Source organism: Podarcis melisellensis (assembly GCF_964234715.1).
Source record: "Podarcis melisellensis genome assembly, chromosome: 13".
Taxonomy (NCBI): domain Eukaryota; kingdom Metazoa; phylum Chordata; class Lepidosauria; order Squamata; family Lacertidae; genus Podarcis; species Podarcis melisellensis.
In genome coordinates, this window is record NC_138545.1 from 17,633,905 (window position 1) to 17,655,517 (window position 21,613).

Here is a 21,613-nt window from a genome sequence, read left to right on the forward strand (position 1 = left end):
CCAATCTGGTGGAACGCTCTGTCACAAGAGACTAGGGACTTGACATCTTTCCGCAGGGCCTGCAAGACAGAGCTGTTCCACCAGGCCTTTGGCCAAGGCACAGTCTGACCCCCCTCCTTTGGCAATCCTCACAGAACTCTAGCCCAATGGTTGCCATTAATTTGAACTGATTTTATAATGAAATGATTTTAGAATGTGGTATTATTTTACTGTTGTTAGTCGCTCTGAGCCTGGCTTTGGCTGGGGAGGGCGGGATATACCGTAAATAAAATATTATTATTATTATTGCTTTGCCTCTGTCATCATCAATGAGCTTGTCCATGCCCCGAGGGCCGAGAGGTCTGGCTGGCCTCTGCAATGACTTGGCAGGCATTGATGTTACTCCCAAGCTGAGGGATCCAATGAGAAGTCTCTGTGCCTTCCTTCAGCAAGATAACAGGCATAGGCATCATCTTTGCGGCAGCCAGGTTGCTAACGGCCCCTCCCCCATTTCTTCTTCTTTGGGGATCTTGTTGCTATAATCAAGAAAGACTAGAAGCGCAATATACAGATTAAGGTTTTCAGGCTTCTGCAACAGAGCTGTAGCAAATAGTGTGCTTTAGCACAACTGTGGCTTGATAAAATCCTAGACACTCTGCACATACCTTGCTCATTCAATGAAAACACAACACACTACTAGTAACAGTAAGGTTTATTTGTTTCGTATTTTACCCCCACCCCCAAGAAAAGGTCTTTTCTTCTCTTCTGACCTCACACACCTCTCCCCCTTTCCCAGCTGGGAGCTATTCTCCCACATTGAGGATCATTCACTGCAAAGGGGCGGGTGAGCGTCTAGATACTTCCGGAGGAGGGTGGGATAATCGGTCATGACTCCGGAGACTCCATAGCTAAAGGCTTCCTCAAAATACTTATCCTCATTCAAGACCCAAAGAAGAACCTATACGGAAACAAAGAAAAAAGAGATGACAGGTTTGAGAGTGGAGCCCTTAGTTGTTCTAGCTGATCACTTATTTATGCAGCTATTAATTCAGTCTAACATTTTCCCTGCAAGCAGGATGTTGGTGGAGGAGGAAAAGCCACAACAACTGCTTTGCAGTCAGCAAGATGCTCTTTCTGGGAAGAAGAAGAAAACTTCCTGGTAAGGAAAAATCATAAAGATGACTTTACTGATTGGAAAACACAAGATGGTTGCACTAATGCCACAGGCATCTGAGAACCAATATAGAGCGGGTTGTGTGAGCTCTGAGGGAGGAAGTTCCTGCTTGAGATTTTGCCTCGGTTATGAACTTGTTAAAGCGGCATTCCGTCGCATGCCATAAGCACCACTAAGCTTTCAAGTACGCGTGACACAAATCTGGCAACATGTGTCTTAAGTATGCTACTGTTTCTACATCTCGGCTCCCTACCTGAAATGTGGGAGTAATGAGCTACGGTACTTTCACAAGGCTGTAGTTGCAACTACAGAGGAGGAGGAGAGCTGAATTAATCTGTTGCAGTAAAGCAAAACACACATACGCCCCCCCACACACAGAGAGAGACTGCATATTTGCACCATGCATGCATTTAAAAGACATGACTTCCCTAAAAGAAGGAACTGTAGTTTATCCCCATAGAGCTATGAATGTCCTAACCAACTACAGTTCCCAGGATTCTTTGGGAGGGAGTAATGTGATTTAAATAGATGGCATGCAATGCAGCCAAAGTTCGGTCTTTAAGATACCATAGCTTGCTTAGGAGGAGGATATAATCCATTAAAAAAACCCTGATTTAGGCACCCCTTGCTGCCTAGGAAAGGGACACAACCATTTATAAGCACACTCTCAAATCCTAAAACAGTGCAAGCCATGATACTTGCTGAGGTAGGTGAAAGCGCTGGGCCCACCTCTCTCAGCTACCTACCACCCAGGGTTGTTGCACATATAAACATGAACTATGCAGCTCTTTTTCCTGAACACACAAGAATACTCTATTAATATGACTCTGTGCCTCTCGGGTGAAGGGTCAGCACTATATGTAAATATACCTAATAGTGACATAAAGAAGTCAAATATCCCTCTTTCCCTTGCCACCTATTGCAAAATACTTAAATACCGGGCTAAAGTCTTCTAGCTCAGCCTTCAGCAGTTTCTGCTAAGGAGGGACTATAATTCCTGATTCCTCCAAGTTAATTTACCTGTATTCCTCTGTCTTCCAGATGCTTGAAAAGCTTTCTCCGCATTGTCATCCTATAAAAGAAAGGAAAATATGGTGGGGTATATCGGAGCAGTTCAAGTGGTAACATTTGGGGGAGGGAGAGAGAACAAGAGAAACTGCCCCTTTACCTTTTGTGATGGCCCCCTTAACAAAACCATGACCCACTATGACCTAAAAAAAGAAAAAAGAAAAAAGAACAGCAGCTAAAAGTGGAGAGGGGGGGAAATCAGGTGGGTGGTTCATGTGGACCTCCCTATCCTGATAGTTTTGAGCATCAGTCAGTTCTCTAGATTAGAGATGCAGAAGAGAGAAGCAGCAGGTGATGAAATGGGTCAGGTTTGGTGGTGAGCAGGCTTCTTAAGAACTGAGCAGGTAAAATATTGCTTGCTTTCACTCACCTGTGGGCAAATTTAGCCACCAGTGCTCCAAACCAGCCCTTTTTTACTGGAAAATATGTCCTGCAATTAAAGGAAAACAAAAAGGCAGCAGAGTTAACAGATCACTGAGAAGTTCTCATTTCCTCCCATTCCTCTTCTAAGCTATCAGTTCCAACACAGTTTCATAAAACCTAAGTCACTCCCTCACTCACACCCCCACTTTTTCTCAATGAGCACAACATTTAAATTAACTTAACTCACTTGTTATACTTCTTATAACATACAAATATGACATGGGGGAGGCCTAAGGGTACCAGGAAAAGCCTGTCATGTCCAGCTGAACTTGAGTCTCACTCTCAGTTGCTTGGTAAACCTGTGCCTGAACTATACAGCCTCAGACTGCAAGCAGGGGCTCAGATGAATGAATGCTCCTCCAGTCCAAAATAAAACTTGGAATACTAAGGAAATGGCTAGGCTATAAACTTTCCCCCAATATATTAAGTTTCTTTCTATTTGTTAAAAAAAGGCTAGGTTTTTATCAATAGGTTATCCATTATATACAAAATTACAAGTAAATTATAGGATACAGAAAGCAGGAGGGATGTGGACAGCCCAGCTTGCAAACCATTGTGAAAGAATTATACATCACACTTAGTTTTCACTTCCCTTTCCTTCATCCTAATAAATATAACAGTATTAACTGTGCAACCAAAAACCAGTTATAGAGGAATAAAAAATGTTTTGATAGGAGGAGAAGCCTCATGTCTATTCTAGCTTGGGCATAGTATTATTACTCAGTGAAAGAGGCAAATGGCAGTTAGGTTTCAAGAAGTAATAGTCTCTCTTTTTTGTACCTCTGGCCACAAAAAGTTGTTTGCTTAATTTGTGCGTAATTGCAGGTTCTCAGGACGTATTAAGGCCATGTGAAACAGATGGGACTTTGGCAAACCTCCAGTGCCGAGCAAACTCTAGCTTGGCAGTGGCAGGAATACTTTGCCGGCGTCTTTTTAAGTTTAAGAAGGGGCATGCTAGGCGTTTGTTGTTGTTGTTGTTGTTCAGATTCTGTTGTTTTATGAAGAAGCATCCCATCATGCAAGCTCAGCTGCTTAATTAAGTGCTGAGTTTTTTTAGAACCATGTCACTTCATCACTCATGCTGCTCCTAACAAGCTGTTGGTAAAGGTAAAGGTAAAGGTACCCCTGTCCGTACGGGCCAGTCTTGACAGACTCTGGGGTTGTGCGCCCATCTCACTTAAGAGGCCAGGGGCCAGCGCTGTCCGGAGACACTTCCGGGTCACGTGGCCAGCGTGACATCGCTGCTCTGGTGAGCCAGAGCTGCACACGGAAACGCCGTTTACCTTCCCGCTGGTAAGCGGTCCCTATTTATCTACTTGCACCCGGAGGTGCTTTCGAACTGCTAGGTTGGCAGGCGCTGGGACTGAGCAGCAGGAGCGCACCCCGCCGCAGGGATTCGAACCGCCGACCTTTTCGATCGGCAAGTCCTAGGCGCTGAGGCTTTAACCCACAGCGCCACCTACAAGCTGTTGGTACAATGTTTTTAACTGGTCCTCAGTACCTCACCCCCTGTGTGAACTCTCTTGGACCTGACTTTTCTTCCAGAGGTACCTCATTCCCTGTGTTTAGTTGGACCTTACTTCCCTTCCAGAGTCAGTGATAATCATTTCCTTTCCCACTCTTTCTGGTCCCAGATTTAGAGAGAGAAGTTATGAATGTGCGTGACCACCAACATCCAAAAAATCCATGGATATCATTGCCTGCATATCAGTTACTGAGAGTCCAGTGGATAATCCAGCTCTGTCAAATAGTCTAAATCACACCAGTAGAGTCCTAACTGGATCAGACCAAAGGTCCACCTAGTCCAGCATCTTGCTTTCCAAGAGGATCAGCAAAATTCCTCTGAGGAGCCCACTAGCAGGACGTGAAGGCAACAGTGACTGGTACTCAGAGATCCTCTGCCTTCCAACGTGGGCATTCCATTTAGCCGTCATTCCCTCTGTTCTTGCTGTTAAGGTGTGAGTGCCGGGGCGTATGCGGACAACATAGCAACACACACACAAACACACGGAGGTATCAGCGGGCTTGTGGAGCCCTGAGATTTGCAGATGGACAAAAAGTCTTGGAAAAAGACTTCCAGTTGCTGATCCTTACACCAGGAAAACTGCCCCTCTGAACCTTTACATTTCTTTTCACACAGACACACACACACACCTCCCCCAGCTTCTGTCACCTGTTCATAATGGAGGGCAATGGAAACTCAAGGAAGGTTTCTTTCAGCGGCACAAACGGCAGGATCCCTATGTAGTACAGGAGAAGCATCGTGATGCCACGTTTAATGGAGAAGATGTAGGGCATCTCTGTGTTCTGGGGGATGGGTAAAGAGGAGAAAATGAGGTGAGGGTTTTGTGGTTTCTAGGCTTCAGAGCCAGGAAGAAATACGGAACATGTTGTCATCACCCCCACTGATTCCTTCAGCTCATCTGGAACATATCTGTGGGTATCATACATCTGCACTGCACACTTGAACTGGTTTGGACATTTATCTTCCCCCAAGCAAGCCTATGAGTTGTAGGGTTGTCAGAATTCCCTGTGGGAGCTCCTGATACCTTGCACAGATGTACATCCCCCAAGGTCATTGACAGAGGAACCTGACAGCTTAACAAGTTGGAACAGTGTAGGCAAAGAAGCAAACAGAGAAAGCAGGAAGCTGTCTCCTAGCCATGCCCTGATTGATTTATTATGGCATGTACTTTTGACCCATGCCTCATTTTTATTTTTATTTTTTTGCTATATGAAAGAGTCTTGTATAGTCTGAAAACCTGCATACTGTTCTACAGTCAGAAACCTGGACCAATCAAAGGCATTGCCTCATTTAACGGTGCCAGCATATCAGTTACCGAGAGCCCAATAGCTGTGAAGGTGGATGAAAAACTGTCAATAACATACAGCTGCGCAGCATTTCTTCAGTACTTTCCCATCAAAGGCGGCCCAGATGGTGATGTGGGAGCGATCGTATTCTCGGACAAGATCTGCTACCTGTGCGCAAGAGGAAGAAGGCAGAGTAACATGGATTCAGTTAACAGGTTTTTCTCAAAAGCACTGACTTTCTGTAGTTGCCTAAGTTCTGGAAACTGAATGGAAGATCGTTGTGGGAAGGTAAAGATGGTCTCTCTAGTACAGTGTTTCCCAACCACTGTTCCGCGGCACACTAGTGTGCCGCGAGATGTTGCCTGGTGTGCCGTGGGGAAAATTTAAAAATTGAAAGATTTTTTTTTTTAAAGTCAAATTTTCGATTGGGGCGCCGTCACTAGATGACCCCTGGGGTTCCCTCCCTCCCTCCCGCTCTGCGCCTCCCTCCTCCTCCTCCGGGGAGGCCCTTCCTGGCTCTCGGCCAAGGCTTGGCGGCTGCCACTCACTCACTCGCTCGCCCACCCGTCCCTCCATCCCTGCACCCGGCCTCTCCTCCTCTGTCCCCGGCGCGGGGGCTGCCGGGATCCGTAGTCCCCTCGCCCTTGGGCTCCGCGCCCGCGCGGGGTGCGCGAACTACGTTTCCCAGCGTGGCCTGGCGGGCCGGGCGTTTTATTTGAAGCGCTCTTCTCCCGGCCATGGAATGAGCGCAGCGGCGGCAGCCGGGCGGGCAGGGGCTCTTCCGCGCAGACCCCGCACAGCCTGCCTGCGCCCTCCGGAGATCGGGCGGCAGGATGGAGCCCGGGGATCCCCGCGGAGGCGGAGCGGCGGAGGCGGAGGCTGCCCCCCAGGTAGGGCTGCGTCGGGGTTTTTTATTTTTGCAATGCTGCATCCGCGCCGGAGGGGACGCATCGGACCGCGGGGAGACCCCTTGGCGGGCGTGCAAGGCAATGCATGTGTGCAGGCGTTGCATGGAGTGCAGTGCAATGCAATGGCAACGCGGCGCCCTGCATGCATGCATGCAACTTCCACCGGCACTCCGGACTTGGCAGGTGAGGGGGGTGCCCAGTGGGCGGCAGAGAGAGCCAGGAGGGCGAAGGGGAGCCGCGGGGGGAGCACCGGTGCTCCCCGAGCTGAGCCCGGGGGGAAACTTCGGCGTCGTTGCGCCGGGTGTTGGAAGCAGAGGCTGGCGGGGGCCCCTCACCTGCAAAACCTGGTCACCTCTCATATATTTCGTGCATTGCATTCATCGCCCGCTTTCTCCTCCAAGGAGCTCCCGGGGGCGCGCGTGGTTCTCCCCGTGTTATCCTCGCAACAACAGCCCTGCGAGGTGGGTCAGGCGAGTGGCCCAAGGGAGCACCCAGGGATTGTCCTGGCCAGGTGGGGTGATTTGAACCCTGCTCTCTGCCCGGTCTTCGTCCTCATTTAGCCCCCACATGTGCATGACTGTGCATGACTGAGGTTTTCCCCCCTCGTCTTGGCTATGGTGTGAGTCTGTGCTGTTAATTAATGGGGTTCTGCCTTCGGAGAAGATGAGCCAGCCCTCAAGGAGGTGATTATGTAATTTGCTAGCAATTCATGTCCCTCCCGGCGTGACGCTGCGCGCTGACGTCACGGGGCTGTAATGGTGGTGTGCCTCGAGATTTTTTTCATGAAACAAGTGTGCCTTTGCCCAAAAAAGGTTGGGAAACACTGCTCTAGTAAGTCTAGTTACTAATCATTGGTGTGAGCTAGGTGTCTGGACCAGGGCAGTTTATTCCACACAGTCCAGCCCTTCAGAGTTTAAAATTAATTTCAACTTGGTAGTTGACTACAAAGATCAGCTCCCTTACAAATGTGGCTGAGTTATATGAATAGGAGGGAAATCCCAGGGAGGGTAGTATCCATGTTACATCTGTTAGAGCAAAAACAAAAAATGAGCCTTGCGTAGCACCTCAATTGCTAGCAATTTGTTGCCGTGCGGGTTTTTGTGGACTAGAGCCCACTTCATCCAAGGATGTGTCTGATGAAGCTTAGTGCCTAGTCCCCAGAGTTTTGTGCTACAATAAATTTATATTTGTCCTTAAGGGGCAACGAGACTCCTTTTTATGATTGGGAGAGTGAAAATGTGGAGATGGGAGAGCAGCACTGATGTTGCCTAGGTTAGCATAACCCACTATAAGGTGTGATGAGCTGTGTGTCCCTGATTAGGAGTAGGGTGAGGTCTGAATATTGAAAGGGGAGAATAGCAAAAATCTGGGTCGTGACCTTGAATGAAGAAGCGCAAGTAGTTTGTTGCCCCCATACCTTTCGTATGAGTTCGTCGCTATCCTCTTTGATTTCTAGATTGACCGGTACTCCAGGGAATTTCTGGAAAACCTCCTCCAAGCGTGGAATCCGGTGGTCTTTGCCATGGGAGTAGCGTCCTGTTGGAAAGGGTGGCTTATGCAGCAGGTGGAGCATACTTTGCTGGTGCACAACCCCACCACACGTCAGCACCCCAAACACAGCACCCCTCAAACCAAAGCAGCTCTACTCCTCCTACTCACCTGGGGAAAAGGTCACCTCCAGAGAATCCTTATAGGGTGGCAGATCCTATGGGACACAATTAGGGTAAGGACTAAGGAGCCAGGAGGACACCTGGGTTTTCTTGGGGAAGATGTGGGATTGGGGGGCTGAGAACATAGCTTGGGGTAAGGACCCCTGGGTTCTTTGGGATGGGGGCAGGTCCTGGGTTTAGAGCCATTGCCTTCCAGCAAATGGCTTCTAGGCACATGATTCAGTCAACTGCAGTGGACTTGTAAAAGGGTAAAAGAGTATTGGGAAATGACCCATAATGAATTGGGGGTGTGTGTTTGAAAGTACTTTCCTCAAAAAACCAGAGTCTTTTCTGTTGGGGGTAATTCAGACTGAAATTCCCAGGTGTCAGAAAAGGTTATTTATGTATGCCACTATTGCAGCCTGTGATTTGTTAGCCAAAAAAAGGGAAAACGAGTGAGGTCCCAACCAAAGAAGGATGACAACTTAAGTTGACAGAATATGCTCATCTTGCAGACTTAACTTATAGAGTAAGAGAACGAGAAGAACATATGTTTAGAGAAGATTGGAAACCATTTATTGAATATATGGGAAATAACTGAAAGCGCTGGCAGCATTAAGATAACTTCAATAAGTTTTGATGGATGTAATCATGAAATACTGAATGGTTTAGTTTTTGTAAAATATGATTGATGATATGTAAAATGAACCATGGAAAGAGAAGAAGGGAAGTCACTGATATCTTAAGGATGTATGAAGGAAGTCTTTAAATTGTAAAACAGAAAATTTAATTTAAAAATTACACACACACACACATATATATATATTACACATATATAATATATATATTATTCAGCCACCTTGCCAGAGCTAAGCAGCTTAGGGTCTGGTCAGTGGCTGGAGGGGAGACCACCTGGGAACTCCACATTCACTAACTCATCGTCCTTCCTTCCTTCGTTTAGAATTATGTACAAACTGCTTAATCAAAGAGCTCTCTGTGGGGTACATAATAAAACTGTAGATAAACCAAAGCTAAAATCCATAATATTAATAAGCAAATACACATAAAATAATTATAAAAACACAGATACAGTCAGATTTTTTTTTTTAAAAAAAAATGAATATGGGTTAGGGTAAGTTCTCTGGATGGATAGGCTTGATGAAATAAAGTTTTCAGTGGGCATCCAAAACTATAGTATGGGCCCCTTCTAGTTCTCAAGAGGCAGGGAGTTCCAAAGACAGGTGCTGCCTTGTGTTCTACCACAGACAGAAAGAGAGACACAACTCTAATAAATATCACAAGTAGTAATGAATAGGGGCAGGGTACGTCGCAAACCTTATAGTCCGTCTCGCTGATCTTGATGTTATGCCCTGTCTGGCGTTCCAGGTTGTCATCATGGGACACGACCACAACCCCATCTCTTGTCATGTGGCAGTCAATCTCCAAGAGGTTTGTCCTCTGGGTCAGTGCGCTGGGAGGGCGGAGAGAAAGATCAGCATTGGAGGCTGGATGGCTGTAGCAGCAACATCAGTGCAAGGCAGGGTGGGGTGTAAGGGGGGGCAACACTCACTGGCTAAAGGCTCCTAAAGTGTTCTCAATCTCTTCTCCAGCACCTGAGAAGAAAATGGAGATGTTGACAGAAGGCAGGCACTCAGCTTCCTAAGGGCTGGCATGGCATTACCCCATTCCCCTTCCAGGGACACCAAGTGCCTGTTCTTTTTGTGATTAGGAATGCAGCATTGCAGGTCTAGAGAACTGGAGCAGAAACAAAGACATCTGCACCTGTCAGAACTGGGAGAGTGGGAGGGCGAGCTGCTAGGAATTACCGTAAGGCTTCACTCTCTCAGCCCTGGCTTGCTGCAGCACGCCACCCCTCCCCTCCCCGACGTCTATCAATGCCCCCCCCAAGCGAACATCCTTGCAGAACTCACCGCCCCGGTGGGAGACGTGCCGGCATCGAACGGGAAACCTGTGTGGCTTGTGGAGCAGATGTGGCTTCTTTCTCAGGCAGTGGGATGTCAGGGCATAGATCCCAAAGGCGGGCAGCCCAAAGAGGAGTAGCTGGAATCCCATGGCAGTGGTGGAAAGAGGCTAAAGCTCCTTGGCTTGGTGGGCGAAGGCAGGAGAGAGACGTCAGGCTCAGCCGGGGCCCACTGAAGTCTCTGGAAAGGGAATGATGCTCATGGATTAGCAGAGCAGAGCGGAGGGAGGAGGGAGCCCTTCAGGTCCTCTGGAAATGGAGTGAAATCAGGTGGGTTGGGAACCCCGAACTCCTGGGATCTTCTTGATCAAGTGCAATGTGTGATAAGTGTAGAGAGCAAGACTATCCTGGCCGGGAGTGGCTGGATAAGCAGGTTGATGTGATTTTTTGAGGCACTGGAGGAGGAAGAAAAAAAAAATTGAGGTGTGGAGAAGACAGAAACTTACTCCTCCTCTTTGCCTGTCGGGACCTCTCTAATCTTGCACCTGTTCACCCGCTTGAATGACTGTACATATGCATATATAGAGGCACACACACACACACACACACACATCATGCTCCTGTCCCCTCCCCTCTTAATGCCAACCTGCACATTTTAAAGACTGCCACTCCCTTGGGGCAAAGAGCAATTTTCTTGGCAGCCGAAAGTCAGGAAGGTGCTCTGGTCCTTCCTGCTTTGAGCCACTTGACCTCATTCCTTTCTCCTTTACTTCAAGAAGAGATTGCTTAGAGCCCTTCCCTCCCACCATGGCAGCAGATCTCATTCCTAAAATTAAATAAATAAGGGCCTTTCTTAGATGTGGAATGATTTTTTTTTTTTTACAGGTTGGCAGTCAGTTAGGAATTCCTCTCAGTGCAAAAACTAACTCCCCAAAGGGGATTTCCCTCAGGATAGCAGCAAAGAGGATTAAGGGGTTAATTTCCTCCTTCCTGTCTACACTGATCTATCAGCGCTCTCCCTCTCTCCTTCCCCCAATGCAACTTACATTAAAAAAACAACCCTGCCCTTTAAATGCAAAGACACAGGCAACATTTTATATCGGTTGCAGTTTTTGGAAAGAGACGGATCTCCCTTCCGGTCTGTATCTTGTGCCACCTTTCTGGCAGGAGAAGCCTAATAAATATTTAACTATGGTTGAGATAAGATGAATTTCGCTGCCAGCTTATCTCATGGGGAAAAGGGAGAGTGTTCAAGTTGTGAGAGAACTGATGGGCCAGGCTTTCTGGGGGGCTCAGGAATAATCTATATTTCCTTGTCCCTTTTCACTCCCCCCCCCTTTCAGGGTTTTTACTTTCAAGTCGTTGAACTAGTTATATTGGGTTTCAGACCTTTCCACTTAAGGTTATGCCACCTCAGGCTGCTTGAAATTAATTTCATCTTCCTCCTCTAAACAGCAGCTCAGTGTCATTCTTGGGGAAAACATTTATTTCACTCTGTTGTTGTTGTCACTGACAGTTTGCTTTATCATCGTGTAGAATAAGAAACCAGCTTGGAAGGGGCCACACTGACTGTAAAGTCCTGCAGTGTGGAATCCCTTGACCTCTTGCTACTGGTTGCATGTCAGTTAACTTCACCTGAGGATGCCGTTAAAACTCTTGGTGAAGTCCGCCCCAAAATGTTCTCACTTGACTCTTCCTGACCTGGAACACGTCGCCAAGGAGGACTGTCTGGTTTGGTCAGTCCAGTGACTGATGCATCATTGCCAGAGGAACATCTTCCTGCTTCCTTAAAGGAAATGGTGTTTTGACACCTCTTAAATAAATCACCATTACAACTTTCCTGCCTGTATAGGCTGGTCTCTAAATTTACAATTGGGTCAGGTTGGGGTGTGTGTGTGTGTGTGTGTGTGTGTGTGTGTGTGTGTGTGTGGAAGATGCTTGAAGGGCTAGCAGCAGCAGGACAACTCTTGGGGTGAAACTAATTACGGTGGTACCTCTGGTTACAGAAGCTTCAGGTTACAGACTCTGCTAACCCAGAAATAGTACCTCAGGTTACCGGTAATAACTTTACCTCAGAATGAGAACAGAAATTGCACAGCGGTGGCGGGGCAGCGGCAGCAGGAAGCCCCATTAGCTAAAGTGGTACCTCAGGTTAAGAACAGTTTCAGGTTAAGAACGGACCTCCAGAAAGAAGTTCTTAACCCGAGGTACCACTGTATTCCAATCTGTAGTAGGTTACATTTTTAAGACCTAAACCCATTTAATCTGGGAGTAAGCCCCACTGAGACGTGGGTGGCGCTGTGGGTTAAACCACAGAGCCTAGGACTTGCCGATAAAGTACGTCAAAGTGCAAGTAGATAAATAGGTACCGCTCCGGCGGGAAGGTAAACGGCGTTTCCATGCGCTGCTCTGGTTCGCCAGAAGCGGCTTAGTCATGCTGGCCACATGACCCAGAAGCTGTACGCCGACTCCCTTGGCCAATAAAGCGAGATGAGTGCCGCAACCCCAGAGTTCATCACGACTGGACCTAATGGTCAGGGGTCCCTTTACCTTTTTAAGCCCCACTGGATTCCATAGGACTTACTTCTGAGTAGGACACATGGTTAGGATGATGCTGTAAGTCACTCTTGCAGCAAAAACAAGAGACTTGTGGCCCCTTAAAGGCATACAAGTTTATTGTGGCATGCACATATGTACTGCAATGAATTTGATAGTCTTTAAGGTGTCACAATTCTTGTTTTTTATTCCAGTCTGGTTTCAGGCCTGGTTGGGAGACAGATGCTGCTTCAGTGACCCTGGTTTATTTCTGTTCCACCTTTCAGTCAAGCAGGTTCCCTGGGTGGTTCACAATAAGATATGCAATAATGAAAATAATGCAAAATAAGTATTAAAACAGACAATAAAAAAGACAAGCAGCAATTAAAAGCAGCAAGTTAAAATGGTAAAGTCTGCAATCGTACAGATGTCTACCGAGTTCAATGAAGCTATACACAGGTAAATGTGTATAGGATTACAAACTTTGGATCAAAACCTAAAAGTCCTGGAAGAAGCAAAAGGTCTCTGTCTGGTGCCAAAAGAATGGGGAATTCCATAGACAGGGCAACACCATTAAAATGGCCCACTTGACGTCTCCTACCAGAAGACAAGAGGGAGTGTGACTGTTGATCCTTATTTCACACCATCAGCTATCTCCCCCTCCCCACCTCCTCCAGTCTGGGCTGGTGTCTGACTGAGTACCTGGGTAGGCAGAGCTGAGTCACATCTGTCCCACCCAGCTCCCCCACCCAGGAGATGCACACCTGGCCAGCCTGCTCACCCTCTATCCAGTCCTGGATTGGCATGGTTTTAGTATGGCTGGACCAGGCTGTTGGTGCCAGTGGTAGAGCATCCATTGGGACCATGGATAGGAAGAAGCTTGATGGCAGGTATTAGGTGATTTCTGGGAGACTTGTAGGAATTGCCCTTGGAAGGTCCTCTTTCCAGGGTGATGCTGTATGGTGTCATCCCTATGTTGACGACACCCAGCCCTGGTTCTTTTCCTGCCCACCACCGCCTTCAGTTCCAGGTAAAGTGGTGAAGTCCCTGAAAAGTTGCCTGGATTTGATAATGGACAGAAGGAATTCAATCCAGGTTGAAAATGGACATGGAGACGATGGCAGCGAATTCAGGGGACCAGATGGCTGGGGAAATGCCTGTTTTCAGATGGGATTGCACGGTCCCTGAAGGAGCAGGTCTGCAGTCAGGAGGTACTCTCAGACACACAGCTTTGCTTCTGGAATCCCAAAGGCTCCAGAATGCCTTTTTAGAATCCTCATCTGATTATCCAGCTGTGCCCACTACTGAAATACAGACATTTATGCTGGGTATATGCCTTTAAGACACATTCAAAGCACACACACTGCCCCAAGGAATCCTGGGAGCTGTAGTTTACACCTTTACAGAGCTACCATTCTCAGCACCCTTAACAAACTACAGTTCCCAGCATCCTTTAGGAGTGTGCTTCAAAGGTATGGCTTGTATGCAGTCTTAGCTTAGTTCGTCTTAGTTACTGCCAGGTTAGACTGTTACAATGTGCTCTGTGTTGAGCTACCCTTTGAGACTGTTTAGCACAACAAAGTTGCTTAGGATCTAGCACCCACAAGAAGCTGGACCTTGTCAAGTTTCTGCCCCTATCCTCCTCCAAGATGTCCGTTTCTGCCCCAAACGCTTGCTTCTTTTCAGAGATATGTAAAAATATATTTTGTTCTATTGGAGCTTTGAAAATGCGTCTCCCTCTTGAGGGGTAAGAGATGAGGGTGGCGCTGTGGGTTAAACCACAGAGCCTAGGACTTGCCAATCAGAAGGTTCCCGGTTCAAATCCCCACGACGGGGTGAACTCTTGTTGCTCAGTCCCTGCTCCTGCCAACCTAGCAGTTCGAAAGCACGCCAAAGTGCAAGTAGATAAATAGGTACCGTGCCGGCGGGAAGGTAAACGGCGTTTCCGTGTGCTGCTCTGGTTCACCAGAAGCGGCTTAGTCATGCTGGCCACATGACCCGGAAGCTGTACTGTACCCTGGCTCCCTCGGCCAATAAAGCGAGATGAGCGCCGCAACCCCAGAGTCGGCCACGACTGGACCTAATGGTCAGGGGTCCCTTTACATTTACCTTGAGGGGTAGCCATCACTCTGTTGGTTAGTGAATTGCTTTAGGTTTCATTGCTTATAACAAATGGTACTGTACTTCGTTTTTAATGTCTACTTTGTAAAGTAGATAACTGAAGCATAGGAAGGAAAGAAACTCTTCCTCAAAGTCATATTCCAGGCTGTGCCCAGCTAAGTGGAACCCCTTGTAATGAAAATCTCAGCTCTGCCTCCATCTGCAGGCTCGTCTGGTTTTTTGCTACCTCCTGATCTCCTTTGTACCTTCCCCCAAACATGTTAACCCTTTGCACCTGCAGCACTGTCTTTCACGCGGCTTCTTCCCAGCCCGACTGGCTGAATGAGCAAGCCTATGGGGGATGACGGCAAAGGCTTTGGTTGCCAGGGGAACCCAGCAGATGCAGTCCCTAATTGCAGTTGCCTAGCAACTGCGGGGCACCCTGTCCTCATCTCCCCAACCTGACAGAATAGCTGGCTGGGCCCAGAGTGCCAGCGGTGTTTGGTGCTGTTGGGGAAGACGTCAGCAACAGAGGCACCGAGAACAAATGGCCCATCTGCCCAATAAGACAGTCTAACGTGTGTTTGTGTTAGAGAGAGAGAGAGGTGCTGCTTCTTTGTTGCTTGTTTTGTCAAGCAACCTATAAGAGACTGAATAAATGAAGTGTGAAGGGTAAGAGTCGCTGGATACCTTGTTGCTGTGATTTCCCCATGTGTTACTTGGTTACAGGCTTAAGAGAGGTTCTTGTCTTGGTTCTTGTCTTAAGAGAGAGCTTAAGAGAGAAACCACCCCGTGTCAGTGTGGTTTCGTGTGCTTGATTCCGAAGACGCATTTCAGATTCGTGTGATCGGAAAATAATATTTTGGAATTCATGAGAATTGCTTTGATCACACCAAAGGCCCTTTAAGTCCAGCGCCCTTGTTTCCCAATAGCCAGATGGCCCTGGGAAACTCCTTGCCACACCTGTGTTGTTTTGTTCTAGCCTCTACTAATCGATGGTAGACTGCCTTTGAACGTGGATGCTACATTCTTACCTGGTGAAACTAGTTACCGTCACTAATAAGACTCTCTGTTCCTCTGTTAGTGGTGATCATCGCGTCTTGTGATCACAATCACAAAATAATATTTTGAATATTTTGAAACTCAGCCTCCAAAGTGCTTTATATGCATTATGTTTTGTAATTCTCACAAACAAGCTGTAAAGCAGATCAATTTTTTATCATCCCCATAATGTAGATGACTAGACTAGGCTGAGTAGGACTGAGAGAATATAACACCTCCTTGACTGTGCTGAGGCAAAGAGAAGATTTTGAGCTGAGAGCTGCATGACTCACAAGTCAGTCTCTAATACACTAACGCCAAATTTCCAGTGCAGCAATTAAGTTCCACAGGGAAGAGAGATGTAGGGACACAGTACCCCACACTTCTGTTTGTCCACATGCCGATAAAATTTTCTGCTTGCCCAATGCTTCCTAGGCTTGGGTCCAAGTGGTTTTCCATTTGCCCCACTGCTTTCCCTGGGAAAACCCACTCTTTACCTATAAATTGGTGCAAATGCCAGTCTGCGGGAAAACCCGATTGAAGCTTGCTCCTATTCATCAGTAAAAATTGAGTTTTCCCATGGGAAAACAGCAGGATAGGCAGAAGTCTGGATGAGCCCTGAGTTGCAGTTGTCTGGTAGCGTTGGTCAGATTTTGCACTTAATTTCAACTGACAGCTGCCAATCAAACAACTACCCCCATTTTGCACCCATGGTATGTCTAGCTGACCACATCTAGCTGGGCTCGATGGAGCTTTGGTCTGACCCTGTTTATATTATTGGATATGCACACTTAAGAGACTTCCTCATTCCATGTTGTTGTGTTGTTGTGTTTTTGAAAGGTATTCAAGATAACTCACCCCAAAATAGTTACCCCCTGCTGTACTTCCAGGGTGGCAAAATGGTGGTTTATCTCTCCTCTCCCTCCTTTAATGCACTTCTGCAGATGCTGATTATATTATGGGCTTTGCTTATTGAGCTGGAGCATAGAAGTGGCGTCTCTTGCCTGTTCATCCTGTACTCATTCTTACGGTAAGAGCATGGAGGCGGAGAGAGGCATTATTGGTGGGGAACCCACAGGCCTCCATCTGGCAGCTGCTCCAGCCAGCACAGCTGGCAATCAGGGATGATGGGTGTCCATCAGTAAGTGGAAGGGACACAGCTTCCCCACTCCTTCTGGTCTAGAGGCACATAACTTGCCGAATCTCCAAGCCCATGTGGGTCTGGCTAGTGCCTGGAATAGGAGACCCACTGGGAACTCCTCTCTGTTTAATCCTTTTGAAGAGAGCAGGATATAAATATTGGCATATAACTCTTTAGAGCACATTGAGAATGAATAATATTTTTGGAAGGGCCAGAAGAGACTTCAGGAAAGGTCCTTGCAGGTTCAGGCCTTGGCATCTCCAACTAGTCCTGGATTTGCCCAAGTCTGCCTGCCCTGGGCTGCCGCTCAGAATAGACATTCCTGGATAAGAGGCTTTCAAAAACAGATCTATAAATGTAAACAATCAGTCAGAGGTGAAATAATTTAAAGGGGGGGGGAGAGTTTCCTTTCTCAAAAAGTGTGGGTTTTGCTTTCAAAAAAATAAAATAAAATAAACACGCAGTGTGGGAGTTTCCTCCCCAAACTGCTTTTCCCTGCATCAGTTTCAGCCTGCTTTGACAAACATTGTTGCCTAACCAAGACCTTTGCATGAGTCTAGATTAAAATCTCCAAACATAAAACATTTTATTGATGTGCATCCAGCTGCTTGTTAACTTTTTTTAAAAAAAAATACTTCATCTCTGCTTTCCTGCTTTCATGTGAGTCAGTCCCTGCTCACTTTTCCCTATTCACTGGTGACTTTTAGATATTTTGGATAATGTCAGCTGTACACATGCTAGAGGAAGACATCTGACGCACCCCATTCCCATGTCCTCTGAGGGAGATGCAAATCTCTAAGCATGCTTTAGAATTGTCCTTCATTTGGTTATCATCACCTTGTTCACTGCTGCCGGAACAGTGTGCTTTAGGAGTGTTCAGAGCACTTTACATACCCCAGTTATCTGTGCCACGATCCTGTAAGGTTGGTCATAGGAAAGTACCTTAGTTGGACCATTGGCTCATCACAGTCAGGAGTGAAGAAGCTTTGCCATTCCAGATGTTCCTGAACTACAACTTCCAGCATCCATGGCCATTGACCAGGTTTGCTGGGGCTCACGAGAGTTGTAGTTCAGCAACAATTTCAAGATGCTTGTCTTACAAAGTACCTTAAAGATTATGAGATCCCTTACGCTCTGTCTTGATCACTTAGATTCTCAGGGGGCACTTCTGGTGCTTTTCCCCAAACCCCTGAGGTTCAGGTGGCCTTTGCTTGGGTCTGAGGCTTTCGTATGACAGGTCTTGCCCTGTGGAACTCCTTGCCAGTAGGGGTTTGGGAGGAACCACCCTTCTTTCAGACATCTACTAGAAATGTTTAGGCAGGCCTTTGCAAGATGCATTCCCTCTTTTTTAATCAATCAGTATTTATTTATTTTTAATGGATACTGGTAAAATTGAAGTGCGATGCTACTCAGTCACCCAGCTCATTGGGCAGAGCCCGCGGGTCCCTGCAGAGTAAAGGAAGGTGTCCAGCCACCAACCGGAGCAAATAGCTGTAGACCAAAGTTTATTGCGCAACAAGTTCAAAGAGGAATTTTGAACCCCGAGGATGGGGTGACAAGGACTTTTAAAAGTTTCTATCTTATCCCAGCATACAGTTCATTAAGCATCGTCACTACATCATCGCTACATCAGAAAAGAGGGGGGTTCTACATGATAAGCATAGGAGGAATGTGTTGGGGCAAGAGGCAGATATAGGATATGTATTGGGAAGTACATTCTAAGCACCTACTACAAAGGGACGATAAAACTTTGATTTGCATAATCTGCCACCTGGGCAAGTCCAGAGGAGTACCTTTGCCCAGCGATTGACACCTATGAGTACCTCCCTGCCAGAATGTGACCTCCCGCTTGAGGGATTATGGCGGGGACCAAGTGGTTTCCAAGTCCTTGGCCAATGAAGCAAATTGGCGGTGGAATGAAGGAAACTGGCAAAGGAGTAGATTTTATATGATTTTTAAAGCTAGGTAACTTCTTTCAGCTGTCAAGTCGAAAGGATACATTTATGCATAATATTTGTAACATTTAGCAACTTTAAAGATGTGCCCCCCCTAATTTCCATAACAGGTACCTTTTGCTGATATTTATTATTATAATTGTATACTGCCTTGATAGATTTTTTTATGAAACTGCAGATTATAAATGCGTAAATGCCTGGAGGGTCAAAGGTTCCCCAATCCTGAGCTCAGCATTGACAACTCTTCCCTGGCACCTTCTCTTTAGGTAAAGCTAAAGGGACCCCTGACCATTAGGTCGTGGCCGACTCTGGGGTTGCGGCGCTCATCTCGCTTTAGTGGCCGAGAGAGCCGGCATACATATGGCCAGCATGACTAAACCGCTTCTGGCGAACCAAAGCAGCGCATGGAAACGCCGTTTACGTTCCTGCCGGAGCGGTACCTATTTATCTACTTGCACTTTGACATGCTTTCGAACTGCTAGGTTGGCAGGAGTAGGGACCGAGCAATGGGAGCTCACCCCGTCGCAGGGATTTGAACCGCTGACCTTCTGATTGGCAAGTCCTAGGCTCTGTGGTTTAACCCACAGTGCCACGCGCGTCTTTTTTTTAGGAGGGGGTTTCAGAACTGGGCTTTGCCTAGCCCTGCCGGGAGCCACCAGAGCTCCTTTTGCATTCGAAATATCTGCTCTTCCACTGAGCTACAGCCCTTCTCCATAGTTACCACCCTCATAGTGGAACTGCAGGGGCTGAGAGAAGAGTGAGTCACTTGCCTAAGGCTACCGCACTGGTTCATAGCTGTGGGGTTTCTTGAAGCAGTTACATCCCAGCAGTCGCTATGCAGCACCCTCTACCAACCCTCAGCTTTTCTTAAGCAACAGAAAGCAGCAGCTCCCTAAATATTTCTCAAAAACCAAGAAAGCAGAGAGACCCTTGAGTAGGCTTGCTTCTAGCTGGAAGCCGCAAGAGGCACACTCACTCCTGCTGCCAAGTATGTGCAATATACAAACCTATACTGGTGAACGTGTGCAGAGACACAGGCACAGCCTTTTTCTTTTATTCCCCCCCCCCTTTCTAAAGTGAGTCATGCAACTTCAAGCTGCCATTTCAGATGCCTTAAAAAAAACAACTTCTGTCTTGGTTTCCTCTGATTGTAATGCTTTCTTGCCATAATGGACCATGTGCATAATAGGATGCCTATTTATATTTCTAGCCCGCCTGCCCCCCCATCTTGAAGACTTGAGGCAAGTGCCAATAAAATATTTGTGCACATAAAACAAGCAATTAAAAATTAATGGTGGTAGGTGGGGGATTTTAACCTCAGTTGCTGAAAGCCAGGCCCAAATGGAAAGCTTCCCTAAGAGGCTCAGGCTTCGGTGAAGTTATAGAAGAAGGCCTGGCTCTGTAACCACAGAAGTGGTCTTTTGGCCTGCTCTTCTAAATAATTTTATTCTAATCACCAGACTCCCCAACCAAGACTTAGAAGTGCTCTCCAACTGAACACAGAGGACTGCTCTCAATACACAGCTGAATGAAGCATAAGAGGTGATAGAATCTGCTGCATGACTGCAGACTGCAGGTGAGGTAATACCAAGCTCAGGTGTGGTGAACCTTTGGCCCTCCAGATGTTTGCTTATGTATTTATAACCTGCAGTTTCATAAAATTTCCCCCGTCTGTAAAAACACCTTCCTGCAAGTAGAAAACAAGCTGATCAGGCTGAGCTACAACCTCTCTCCCCAGAATGCTAGCTTTTTACTTGCAGTGACTCCTTTCTAAATAACAAGCAGATTTAAAATATGGCAACCCCTACCACCACCAGTCTAAATGAACAGTTCATCGTACCATTTTGTTCTCCTACATGTGTACACGAAAGCCTCAGGGGAAAAACCCACCACTCCTAGCAATAAGGAATTTGAATATATTTCAGTTACGTGCCACTTCCTAGTTCAAACTTTCAAACACTCGCTGTCAGCTTCAGTCACCAATTGCCCAATACAGTCTCTTTTGCCTACTACCCCAGGAGAACACCCCCCCCACACACACACAGTCACACTGAGAGAGGAGGTTTGTCAGCTCAGCTGAAAGCCCATGTCCCAATGGTTAGTTTTCCTGGTGTCAACACACTGGGTTAAGTAAGAAACAGGTGGAGAAATTTCTATTTTGGTTATGCAAGGACAAACTCCTGGAGTTTGGCAATGAATATGAGATAGGTATGACGGTGAGAGGTGGGTGGGAGAAAGAGTATGACTCAAATGCAGACGCCTGTATCACTGATTAACTAACACCCCCCCCAAGGCTGAAGGGATTGATGGTGTATTTATATCACCCATTTTGTGATATACGTACTGGATACCTCTTGGAGGCTAATTGCACAATAGCAGGCAGACAGGTCAAGAGTGTTTCAGAAGGCATCTGAGGTGCGCTAATGATTAAATTGCAGGCAAAGCCCTGCAAAGGGATCACCGCAAAACGTTTCCTGCATTCGCAATCTGGTAAACAATCTTCCATAATCAAAATATGTTCCTTCGTGGGTGCTTCAGTGGCAGTGGAAGAACTCTGCCGAGTGCCAAGATGATGTGGTATAAGCCTCTGTGCTTCTTCCACCTCCAGCCTGTCATGCAGATTGCAAGGGAATGTATTTCCCCCACCAACTCACAGACAAAAAACTCCGCTTGGTTTTGGGGCCACTGGCATATTGGTCGTTGCAGCATGGGAGATCCAGCCTTGCAAGGTTCAGTCGTGTATCAACAAGCGCACACGTTACAGATCTCACAAGGAGGCGGCCTCTTGTGTAGGACACCAACTCCCAGTCAACCCTCAGATGGAACAGGGCCTTCTGTCATGGCACCCACACTATGGAACATCTTGCCACAATAAATTTGGGTAGCCCATCATCTGCTTTTGGAAACC

The 21,613-nt window shown here is 47.0% G+C and overlaps 2 protein-coding genes across 2 annotated transcripts in view; one reads left to right on the top strand and one right to left on the bottom strand.

Annotated features, from left to right (window-relative positions):
• The window catches only part of CORO1A (coronin 1A), a 79,250-nt gene that overhangs the window by 24,909 nt on the left and 32,728 nt on the right, over window positions 1-21,613 (top strand). The gene's annotated exons all lie outside the window — the stretch shown is intronic.
• Window positions 674-10,560, bottom strand: GDPD3 (glycerophosphodiester phosphodiesterase domain containing 3). The gene is made up of 10 exons (XM_081885357.1): window positions 9,944-10,560; window positions 9,583-9,625; window positions 9,348-9,483; window positions 8,023-8,068; window positions 7,781-7,899; window positions 5,534-5,623; window positions 4,818-4,951; window positions 2,592-2,651; window positions 2,174-2,225; window positions 674-937 (listed from the first exon to the last, which is right to left on the bottom strand). Exons 1-10 carry the CDS (start codon window positions 10,083-10,085, stop codon window positions 803-805), a joined length of 957 nt encoding a protein of 318 aa, XP_081741483.1. The 5' UTR covers window positions 10,086-10,560; the 3' UTR covers window positions 674-802.